Genomic DNA, 12,442 nt, shown 5'->3' on the forward strand with positions numbered 1-12,442 from the left:
CTCGAAACTTTAAGTGGATATATCTCGGTTTCTAGAGATCCTAGAAATGTGATTTTTGGCTAGAAATGCGTAAGAATTTCAGAGCTACATGGTCCGGACACAATTTCAAAAATCGCAAAAAACATTTGTCAAAAAATGAATCAATTCTTGGTAAATTAACAAATACTGGATATTTCTGTCTAAAAATCAAATTTCTGGCCCATCTAGAAACCGAGATATGGCCATTTGAAGTTTAGAAGAGACCAGACAGATAGGGTGTCTCGTCGTCTGCGTCTCTCACCTCCTAAACTTCAAATGATCATATCTCGGCTCCCAGTGGTCCTAGAGTAGTGTATTTTAGCTCAAAATGTGTAGAAATTTTAGAGCTTTATTTACAAAAATTTTAAATTTGACAGGTTTCAAAAAAAAATGAAAAATAAGAAGTTTCAATTTTCCGTTTCCCAGAAAAATCATTTAAAAATAACCGATATAAAAATACTATAGTTGCAAAATCTCGGGCCGGGTCGGCCCGTCAAAAATTTCGGGGGTCGGGCCGGGGTTCGTACAGACGCTGATATTTTTGAATTTCTTCAAAAATTTTATGAAAAACTACCTATTTTTTGACTACATTCTTAATTTTGTTAAATAATCTAACCTTTTTTGTTTTTTAATTCAAAAAAATTACCCAAATTTCCATTGGAAATTTTTCAACTGAGGAAGGCGGGCCGGCCCGGCCTTTTGCAACTATGATTAGAAGAGGCGATCCTTCTATTGTCACAAGGTAACTACGCAGGACCCGTCCATTACAGGGATCATTCTAGGGGCCCTTCTAATAGAGGTTTTGGGCTATTTCTATATTCTTAAATTCAACAGGAAGCACGGCGTCTGCAAAACCTCCGATTTTTTTGGATTTTTATACTTCTGGAATTTTAATTTTTAGGATACTTTGGATTCTGAGGTTTTCAGATTCTAAATTACCTAGTTTCGTGAGTTTTATGAATATGAAATTTACTGGTTTTGAGGATTTTTAGATTCTCAGAATTATCAATTTTCAATGTGCAACTATGAAAAAAAAAACGGCACGACTGATAAATCTCCACAATGATAAAGGCAGTTTTAAAGGAACCAACACTCTTTGGTTTTCAAAACAAAAATGCATTATTAACATTTTCAAATTGATTTGGATTTCCAAAAAATCCTGAAAAAAATGCAATGCATTGACGACTGTAAAATCCTATTTTTAGCCAGAAAACTGTCAAATTTTGTAAAATAGAAAATGAGGCAAAAATTGTAACTTTTAAATAGAAATTTTATAGCCTTATGTATTGTGAAACTGTGCATTTTTGGCTGGAAAACTTTAAACATCTTCCAGCTAAACCGCTTTTAAAATTTTGAAGGAATTGAAATCGAAATAAACAAAATCCAGACTCAAAGAAATTCTGAAAATATAAGAAAATCTAAAACCAGGCATTGAAATTTATGCTTAACACTTCTAATCGAAATCAGTGGATACTAGAAAGAGGGTTATCAAATCAAAAGAGGCGGAAAAGAAATAGAGAGAAATGATATTGGGATGTGTGTGTGTGTGTGGAACACGGGATACTGGGTAGCAATGATCGGTGAGCAATATCAATTGGCTACTTTTCTCTCTCTCTCTCTCTCTCTCACTCTCTCTCCCGGGGATGAGAATGCAACATCTGGGTATCGCTGGACGGGCGGAAGGACCTGGAGGGGCGAAAAATGAATAATAGGTGTGTATGAGATATGGATGACAAGTGTTGAGACGGGAAGAGAGAAAGAGAGAAAAGAGATTTGTGACATTACAGCTTCTCTCTTGGGTAAAGGTTGGAGGGAGAGACGCAGACAGTGCCTATTTACCGTACTTGCATTTCCAGCTCAGTTATCTCGGTTCCTGAAACAGCTATTAAGAAATTGTCATTGATAAAATGTTTGTCATAATCTCTCCTACATTTTATCAGTTGACCAATTTTTTATATCTTTCATAGAAACTCAGATAATTGAGCCTAAAGTGTGCAATGGTAGGTGAGACATTCTACTGGAGCATTTAAGGTAGTGCTACCTACCGTAATCCTTAAAATCTGACATTAAAAACATTTTTTGTCTCTATAATAATTCCGATGATGTTTTCCTATTTTTTGAGAATAAATTTAAAAAGTTAGCGAATTTCAAAAATGAAAAAAAAATAGCTGAGCAATTTTTTTCGGTTAGTTGGATTTTGGTTCTTCTGTTGAAGAAAAATGAAGCAAGCACACAAAAGAGAGAGAGAGAGAGAGAGAGAGAGAGAGAGAGAGAGATAGACTCTCCTAGAGGAAAGGCTCGAGGTCTATGCCCTGACCGAAAAGTCTTCAAGTGGCTCTCGCAAATATTGTATTCAATTTTTCTCCCCCCTCACCGTTTTTCTTCCTATCTTCTTACACTCTCATCCAACAACTCAAATCATTTCTTGGATGGGAAACTGTGGATTTTACTGAACTTCATTACGGAGATTTGAACTTAGGACCACTTTTGGAGAAAGTAACATTAGAACAATCCAACAGACACTCAAAAACTTCAAAAGCCCATAAAATTGTACACATTTCGGTCCAAAAACCACTTCCCTAGCTTATCTAGGAGCCGCGATATGGACGTTTGAAGTTTGGAGAGACGCAGACGGTTAGAGTGTCTCGCTGTCTGCGTCTCTCACCTTCAAATTGCAAATGACTGTTTCTCGGCTTCTAAATGAGCTAGAAAAGTGATTTTTGAATAGAAAATTAAAACGTTTCTCAAATTTTTAAATGCTCGGTTTTCAGATACTTGAAATGTTTTGTCTTATGAAAAATGTATGCGTTTTCCTCAAGATCCAAAATCCGAAATGATTCTACATGATTCTGAAAACCAACGACAAGAAAATAATGACGGTTAAACACATTTCCGTCCAAAAACCACTTTCCTAGCACATCTAGGATCCGAGATATGGGCGTTTGAAGTTTGGAGAGACGCAGACGGTTAGAGTGTCTCGCTGTCTGCGTCTCTCACCTTCAAATTGCAAATGACTGTTTCTCGGCTTCTAAATGAGCTAGAAAAGTGATTTTTGAATAGAAAATTAAAACGTTTCTCAAATTTTTAAATGCTCGGTTTTCAGATACTTGAAATGTTTTGTCTTATGAAAAATGTATGCGTTTTCCTCAAGATCCAAAATCCGAAATGATTCTACATGATTCTGAAAACCAACGACAAGAAAATAATGACGGTTAAACACATTTCCGTCCAAAAACCACTTTCCTAGCACATCTAGGATCCGAGATATGGGCGTTTGAAGTTTGGAGAGACGCAGACGGTTAGAGTGTCTCGCTGTCTGCGTCTTTCACCTTCAAACTTCAAATAACCGTAACTCGGCTTCTAGATGAGCTAGAATTTTTTCTAAAATTTCATTTTTTTTGAAAAAATAAATGTATTAACATTCGGACTAATCCTATCAAAATTTGTTCTAAAAATGTTGACACATACACATTTTGATATTAATCTTTTGAGTTTTGCTGAAAAGAAAGAAAACATTTGAAAACCTAAAACAAATTCAGTACAGGCATAACCATTATCCTGTTTTCTAGATATACAAGCTTTTAGGTGAATTTATCGAAAATAGCATTTTTTAGAAAGCACTCAAAATTTCCAGCATTTCTGTCAAAAAACCCACTTTTCTAGGACCAATAGAAGCCAAGATATGACCAATTCTAGTTTTTGAGGCGAGCGACGCAAACAACGAGACACTCTAACTGTCTGCGTCTTTCCTAAACTTCAAATGGATGAAGCTCGGCTCTCAGTGGTCCTAGGAAAGTGATTTTTAGCTGGAAATTTAAAGGAATTCCAGAGTTTACGGTTTCTCAGGGGGAGGGGGGAGTTGACATTTTTGAAAATTGCAAATAAACATATTTTTAAAACTGCAATTGATACTTTAAAACATCGACAATAACTAAACATTTGGGTCCAAAAAGCACTTTTTTAGGACCACTGGGAGCTGAGATATAGTCACTTAAAGTTTCGAGGTGAGAGACGCAGTGTGTCTCGTCGTCTGCGTCTCGCACCTTGAATTTGAAACACCCATATCTCGGCTCCCAGGAGTCCTACAATCTTGATTCTTCTTCAGAAATGTGTGAAATTTTAAACGCTTTCGAAAAACTAAATTTTGAACTAAAAACGAAAATTTCCAAAAATCCAAACTGTGACATCTTTTCAAAAAATAAAGCTCTAAAATTTCTACACATTTCTAGCCTAAAATCACTCGTCTAGCTTATCTAGAATCCGAGATATGCCCATTCAAAGCATTGAGGTGTGAGACACAGAAAACGAGACACTCTAACTGTCTGCGCCTCTTCAAATGGCTATATCTCGGCTCCCAGTGGTTCTAGAAAGGAGATTTTTAGCTAGAAATGTGTAGAAAGTTTAGAGCTATATATCTTACACAAAAACATTTTCAGAATTTAAGCAATTTTGTTTATACACTAAATTTCCACATTTTAAATATTTCAATGTCTTAAAGCTGTTGCAAAAATATGTCATTTGTTTCAATTTCCTGTGGCTTGGCAATAAAACGGGCGGTGGTTCGCCTCTCTTCCAATTCCAATCAATCTCTCTAAATCATCATGAAACATGTGTGTCAGACGGGGTAGAAAAGATGAAATAGTGAGTGTCTGTGTGATTTGTCACAGTGGCAAAAGACAAGTACATAGCTACACATTATATATATATATATATATATATATATATATATATATATATATATATCCTTTTCTTTTTCTCTATGTTTCAAATTCAAAGATTCGGTCAGCTGAGAGATCTAGAGAAGAAGTTATGATGGATCGATTGAATACGCTTGGAGATTTAAAATCCTAACGCTATGAGACGCTCAATTTGATCCAAGAAAAATTACAAATAAAAATTAGAGATTTTGGTTCCAAATCACATTTCTTGGACCACTAAAAGCCGAGATATGAGCATTTGAAGGCTTTTTTCAATTTTTATCAAATTCCGGCAATCAATATTTGATATATTTTACATGTTTAGAAAGCACTTTAAATTTCACACATTTTGAAAAAAGAAGCAAACTTCTAGGACCACTGGGAGCCGAGAAATGACCATTTGAAGTTTTTGAAGAGGCGCAGACAGTTAGAGTGTCTCGTTGTCTGCGTCTCTCACCTCAATGTTTTGAATGGTCATATCTCGGTTTCTAGATAAGCTAGCCTAGTGATTTCAGGCTAAAAATGTGTAGAAATTTTAGAGATTTATTTATTTTTTGAAAAGATGTCCAAGTTTTTGAAACAAAAAAATAGAATTTGGAAAATTTCAAAAACGCAAATTTGAAAAAATGAATCAATCTTGGAAAAACCGAGAAAAACGGAATGTTTCTGTTCAAAAATAACTTTTCTACGACTTCTAGGAGCTGAGATATGAGCTTGTGAAGTTTAGGAGAGATGCAGACAGACAGAGTATTTCGTTGTCTGCGTCTCTCACCTCAATGTTTTGAATGGTCATATCTCGGCTTCTAGATAAGCTAGCCTAATGTTTTTAAGCTAGAAATGTGTAGAAAATTTAGAGCTTTAATTTTTTTTTTGGAAAAGATGTCCAAGTTTTTGAAAAAAAATAGAATTTGGAAAATTTCAAAAACGCAAATTTGAAAAAATGAATCAATCTTGGAAAAACCGAGAAAAACGAAAAAAAGTTTAGAGCTATATATCTTACACAAAAGTGTGTTTCACCTCTCTTCCAATTCCAATCAATCTCTCTAAATTCACACAGTTTGAAAAAAGAAACAAATTTCTAGGACCGCCGAGAGTCGAGATATGGCCATTTGGAGTTCAGGAGAGACGCAGAAAGCCAGAGTGTCTCGTTGTCTCCGTCTCTCGCCCCTTAAACTTTAGATGGCTTTATCTCGACTTTCCGTGCTCCTAGAAACTTGATTTTTTAGAAATGTGCGAAATTTCAAGACCTTTCTGAAAATGTATAATATCTCAAAATTTGAATCTTGACAAATAGGGTAAAAAGTTAAAAATCAGAATAGATAATGTTTTATGTTGTATCGCGATATTAGAGAACTTTCATCGAAAAATTTGAAAGTTCACAGTGAGAATAAAGAAAATCTAAAATCTATATAATCCAAAATCCTGGACTAATTTTTCTATCAAAACCCGAAAAATGTATACAATTCAAAAAAAAGGCCTAATGTAAGAATTTGCCCTTCCACCCCGCTTCCCAACGACATCAAGAGGTGAAGTGTAGAATAAGAACATCGTAAAACAAGCGTATCGAAACAAAAAAAAAACATAAGATAGGAGAGAGAGAGAGAGAGAGAGAGAGAGAGAGAGAGAGAGAGACAGAAAAGAAGAAGTATAAGGTACTTGATTTGATTCGAGATGATGTAAAAAAGGAAAGGAGAGAGACAATGGAAAGTAAAAAGAAGAGGAAAAAGAAAGTACTTGTTAGGAAAGATATGATCTACATACTACAGACACATGGGCGGTTTCCTCGGGGGAATCTTATACCTTACAGTACTCCTCCAAATACGGTAGAGGGCATCTTCAAACATGTAGCTCCATAAAAACATCCATCGGTGATGAACTAAACTGTCAGAAACAGGGTCGTGGCTTTTTGGTTACCGTACTTCCTCTAATAGAAGCCCATGGGCTTCTATTTTTCAATATCTTTCTCAGGATAGGCTTCTATTAGAGGAGATACGGTAGTTTATTTCTGAGATAGGTAGGATTTGCCGACCTAATGGCCGGAAAACCGGACGGTTTGGTCCATGACCACCTATTCGGCTTGCAACCAAGGCAATTGAGATCAGCATAAATGGAAAAATTAACTTCCTAAATGTCTTAGGCTGAAGCACTTATCACTAATTCTCCCTAAATCCCATTTCCGGATTTAGGGAGTACAACGGAAACATGAGATTTGAGAACGTCATTGATACTATCGATTAGAAACTGAAGAAAACATTTTTTGGTTCAAAAATTGGTATAAATCAGTGAGCGAGGAGTGAAGCACAGACCTCCAATAGAAGGTCCCCCTGACTTCTACCCTATATATCTCGGTTCTTGTGAGAGATATCAAAAAGTGGTACACTGACAAAATGTTGCTTATTTTATAATCAACACTTTCATAGTTGACAAATTTTTGATATCTTTTCCGAGAACCGAGATAAATTTGGTCAAAGGTCAGACGGTCGGAAGATCTGATGGGCGGACCCGGATCGACTACAAACCAGCTCGTAACTCGGCTGCAACTTGGAATTTTTGTTAGATTCAAAACGTAAAAGGTAGAAATTTTCAAGATCTACAAAATGACGCAAAATTCAACTAGAGTTGACTGCTGAGTTGTGGGGACCAGAGCCCTAGGCGGCTGACGCTACCTGAACATTCTATCGCATCGTATGTTTATAAGCTTCCGGTTTAAAACTCTGGCATTCTCATATAATTGAATTATTAATCACTTTGTAGATCTTTTCAAGTTCTACATTTTGCTTTTTGTTTCAACTAAAAATTCCAATTTTGAGCTGAGTTATGCGCTGTAGAAGTTGACAACTTGTCAATGACTTGTATAAAAACAGCAGTAATGATATTAAAACCTCCTTTAAATGCATACCAGCTAATAAAAAAACATACAAACTAAATAAACACAGAATGACTAATTGATGTGTTTGCTTTTCAAATTATCATATCATTTTCTTTTGAAAAAAAAAGACGGGAAAAAACTACTGTAAACAACCTATAGGAGGCCCCACGAACCTTCAACTTTGACGAAAGCGGTTCCTGTAAAAGATATCAAAAAGTGGTCAAGTGACAAAATGTTTATCACAACATCAGCAACATTTTATCAGTAAATCATTTTTTGATACCTCTTATAGAAGTTAAGATAATTCAGGTTAAAAATGTGACAGTAGTGCCGACAGCGTGGCGCAGTAGAAGCGCAAGTTTCAGGTTCTTGTAAAAGTTATGAAAAACTAATTGACTGACAAAATGTTTATCATAGTATCAGTAACATTTTATCAGTTGACAACTTTTTGGTACCTCTTATAGGAACTGAGATAAATTGGCTCAAATTTAGGGGTCCAAAAACCAGGAAATCGAAAAAAAAGCATTCTTCGGATATCTGGAATCATTGAAAGCAATTATTTCTACACGAGATCAAAAGATAACAACTCACAATCAGAAAGCAAAGATAACAACCAACCCCGTAGCATTTCCTCCTGTCTAGTTCGCTCTGTTTTTTGTCTCTTTTGTTTGGCCTCATCCTCTCATTTTTTTTGAGGATGGAACGACCTCCTCCTAGTCTCAATAACAACTTAATTTATTGTATTATCCATTGAAATGAGAAATACATCGGAGGAGAGACTTGTATTTTTTGCAGAAAAATGACTTTCGGGAAAATAAAGTTTTCCAGTACAATTCTAGCTAAACACCAAGTTTCTAGGACCACTAGGAGCTGAGATAGGACTATTTAGAAGACAATAAGACACTCTTTCTCCCTACGTTTTTGACATTTTTCTCAAATAAAACTTTGGTCAATATCCATGAGTTTTCGATTTTTCTCAAAATTGACAATTTCCTAATCATTTTCAATCAAAAATCACTTCTCTAGCTCATCTAAAAGCCGAGATATAGCCATTTGAATTTTAGGAGGCGAGAGACACAGACAACGAGACTCTCTGACTGTCTGCGTCTCTTCTGAAATTCAAATGGCTGTATCTTGGCTTCTAGATGAGCTAAAATAGTGATTTTTAGACAGAATTGTATTTTTTTTTTCAGATTTTCGAACTTTTGAAATTTTTCGTCTTGTAATGTAAACGTGCTCCGATTCTACATGATTCTAAAAACCAACGACAAGAAAATACCGATTTTTTGGCACATTTCTGTCCAAAAATCACTTTCCTAGCTCACCTAGAAGCCGAGATATAGCCATTTAGAGTTTTGGAGAGACGCAGACAGTTAGAGTGTCTCGCTGTCTGCGTCTCTAGCCTCCTAAACTTCAAATGGCTATATCTCGACTTCTAGATGAGCTAGAAAACTGATTTTTGGACAGAAATGTAAAACTCTTCTCAGAATTTTAGATTTTCAAAATTTCGGACTTTTGAAAATTTTTGTCTTGCGATTTATGTATACTCCGAAATCCGAAATGATTCCACATGATTCTAAAAACCAACCACAAGAAAATACTGCATTTTTAACACCTTTCTGTCAAAGAACCACTTTTCTAGCTCATCTAGAAGCCGAGATATGGACGTTTGAAGTTTGAAGAGGCGCAGACAGTTAGAATCATAAATTAGATTATTTTGAATAATACAATTTCATTATCATTGGGACTAATCCCATTAAAACCAAAACATGTTGACACACAAACTTTGTAAATTCAATTTTTGGGGTGGACTGAAAAACAAAAAAAAAATTGAAAACCAAAAACAAATTCAGTACAGCTATAATAATTTTACTGTTTTCTAGGTATACACACTTTTAGGTGAATTAATCAAAATCTCATATTTTAGAAAGCACTCAAAATTTCCAGCATTTCTGTCAAAAAACCCACTTTTCTAGGATCACTGGGAGCCGAGATAAAGCGGTTTGAAGTTCAGGAGGTGAGAGACGCAGAAAGCGAGACACTCTAGCTATCTGCGTCTCTCCAAAACTTCGAACGGCTATATCTGGGCTTCTAGATGAGCTAGAGAAGTGATTTTTAGACAGAAATGTGTGAAATTTGAAATTCTATCGAAAACTATTTAATTTTCAAAAAAATCTATTTTGTTTTCAAAAAATATTCTAACTGAAATGTCATAAATTCTTCTATTGCCTAATAGAACTTCAAATTTCACACATTTCTGTCGAAAAATCATTTTTCTAGGACTACTGGGAGCCGAGATATAGTCATTTGAAGTTCAGGAGGTGAGAGACGCAGGCAACGAGACACTCTGGCTTTCTGCGTCTCTCCTAAACTTCAAATGGCTATATCTCGGCTTCCAGATAAGCTAGAGAAGTGATTCTTTTTTAGAAATGTGTGAAATTTTAAGAGATTTTTGAAAATGTAAAATGGATTAGATTTTAGATACAAAAAGTTTTCTAAAAATGCTAAAAATCTAAGAATCCAAATTCATTAGCTTATCAGTGAAAAAAAGAAGAGAGATAAAAGTGACTAGCTGATTACATAACCCGTCCAAATCTTCTATTTTTTCCATCCATCATATCTCTTTTCTCTATTTCTTATCTTTTTTTTTTCTTTTTCTTCTTCTTATTTTCACACCCACATTTCAAAAAACGGGAAAAAAGAAAAAGAGAAAAAAGTATCAAAATGTCAATCTCATCCTCAAAAATGACAGATTTTTGACCTATCGAATTACCCGGAAACTTCGGGGAAATGAGTGATTTTTCTTCTTTAAAACTTTGAAATTTGATCGGAGTTTTCGGGGGAAAAATAGAAAAAGCTTTGAAAAATTCTTGAGGGATCATCAATTAAAAAAAAAATTTTTAAAGAAATTTGAATTACAGAAAATCTGAAATTCCTCAAAAAAAAAACGGTTTTTCCCCGATTCTCAAAACTCGTTTTCAAATCTCCCACCGAAATTCCATGTCCTGGCCTAGAAATGAGATTAGATGGCCGAGGTTTCCCCGTTATTTCGGAGTGTCGTACTCCGCGAAAATTGAAAACTTTCGAATTTTTCGCCTTCATTTTTAGGCGTTTCTTATGAAATTTATCGAATTTTTCAGAGTATTTCTGATTAATCTAGCTGAGAATCGTTAAAAATGTTGTTTAAAATGTCTGAAATCGATGTATGCCCTGTAGAAGGTCGAAAAAGGAATACAATTTAAAAATAGCCTATTTTGCGGATTTTGCATGATTTCGATGCTATTTTCGCCTTTTTTCAAAACATTTGTATTTCAAAAATTAATTTTTCTCTCGAAAATGTTCAATTTTCTTCCAGAATGCTGCATTTCGAAGAAATTCTGGGTCGAGTCGACCATCAAGGCCTCACCAAACTCTTCGGAGCGTCGCTTTTCCAATCACAAGACGTCGATGTAACTTCAAAAAAAATGCTAAGCCTAAAACGTTCAAAACTTTCAGACCTCTCACAATTTCACAGTTCGAAATGGTGTCGAGCACGAGTTGTGCGGTATTTTGGGCGGTTCCGAGGGCAATTGGCAGCGTGACGCTCAGCCGGTGCAAAAGAAGATGATGTTCGGAGAACGAGGAATTCAGATTCCCAGCCGACAAGCCGAGGCACACTCCAGCGAAGAGACGTTCACAGAGGACGGCATTGTCGAGATTCCACAGGCTGTCATTGATGATATCGATGAGGAGGAGGTGCGGGAAGAGTTGATTTTGACCTGAAAATACCTCCAAATTCGTATTTTTTGACCCAAAAACCCTCAAAATTTGCAGATTTTGACCTAAAAATACCTTTTTCAGCTCGACGAGGACATTCTCCGTGTCAAAGTGGAAACGGACCGCGCGTTCTTCAACCATATGCTTCTGGCACGTCCGGCGGCCGTACCAATGACACCAGCACAAGCCATGGAGCGAGATGTACGAAAATTGGGCTTCTAGAGTCGAAAATGTTTGAAAATAGAGCTTTTCGGGGCCATTTTGAGCCAAAAATAGCTACAAATTGCGATTTTCCAGCGAAAAATTGAATTTGAAAATCGGTTGTTCAACTGAAAAACCCCAGAATTTTGTCAATAAAAATTGGAAATTGACTCCAAAATCGCCGTTTTTTGATCGAAAAACAAAGCAATTTTCAGCCAAAATTTGGGCTAAACAGCTTAAAATTGCATTTTCAGGGTCATTTTGGGCCTAAAAAGAGTGTTTTCGAGCTGAAAGAACCCATTTTTAGTGTCAGATTGGTCGAAAATGACAATTTTCTGGCGAAAATTGCTGGTTTTTTGTTATAAAAAATCCCAGCATTCCGCAAATCAATTGACTCAAAAATCGTAGTTTTTGACCATCTTTTCATGTCCAAATAGCTTGAAATTAGGCTTGTTACCTCGAAAAAATGCCTGGAAACATAATTTTAAGCCTAGTCTTGGTCTATAATGTTCCTTTTATTCTAAGCTTTAGGCCTGAAAATGGCTCCAGGACGTTTTAGAACCACGATGTTTCAGAACTTTTCTGACTATTTAAGGCTCATTTTCAGCCGATTTTGGACTAATTTTTCTTATGGGCTAATTTTAGCCAATCTATGTTTGGACCTTTTTGTGTCATTTTTGACCATTTTTCACTAATTTCAAGCACATTTTTGACAATTTTTGATTATTTTTAGCTCACTTTGACAGATTAATAGCTCATTTTCAGACCATTTTCAGCTCATTTTCGGCCGATTTTCGTCAATTTTTGATTATTTTTGGCTCATTTTATGGTCACTTTTGACTATTTCTCGCTTAATTCAAGCTTGTTTTCTTCCAATTCTACTAACTTCAGTCTATTTTTG

The 12,442-nt window shown here is 35.6% G+C and overlaps 1 protein-coding gene across 1 annotated transcript in view; it reads left to right on the forward strand.

The window, feature by feature from the left end:
- Nucleotides 1-10,940: 10,940 nt before the first annotated feature.
- The window catches only part of Cbr-npp-13, a gene marked incomplete at both ends in the record, with an annotated part of 19,052 nt that continues 17,550 nt past the window's right edge, over nt 10,941-12,442 (forward strand). The window contains 3 exons of the mRNA XM_002638825.1: nt 10,941-11,033; nt 11,080-11,319; nt 11,425-11,541. Coding sequence (XP_002638871.1) covers nt 10,941-11,033; nt 11,080-11,319; nt 11,425-11,541 — 450 coding nt within the window. The remainder of the gene's footprint in view (nt 11,034-11,079; nt 11,320-11,424; nt 11,542-12,442) is intronic.

Source organism: Caenorhabditis briggsae, assembly GCF_000004555.2.
Source record: "Caenorhabditis briggsae complete genome, chrI, whole genome shotgun sequence".
Classification (NCBI taxonomy): domain Eukaryota; kingdom Metazoa; phylum Nematoda; class Chromadorea; order Rhabditida; family Rhabditidae; genus Caenorhabditis; species Caenorhabditis briggsae.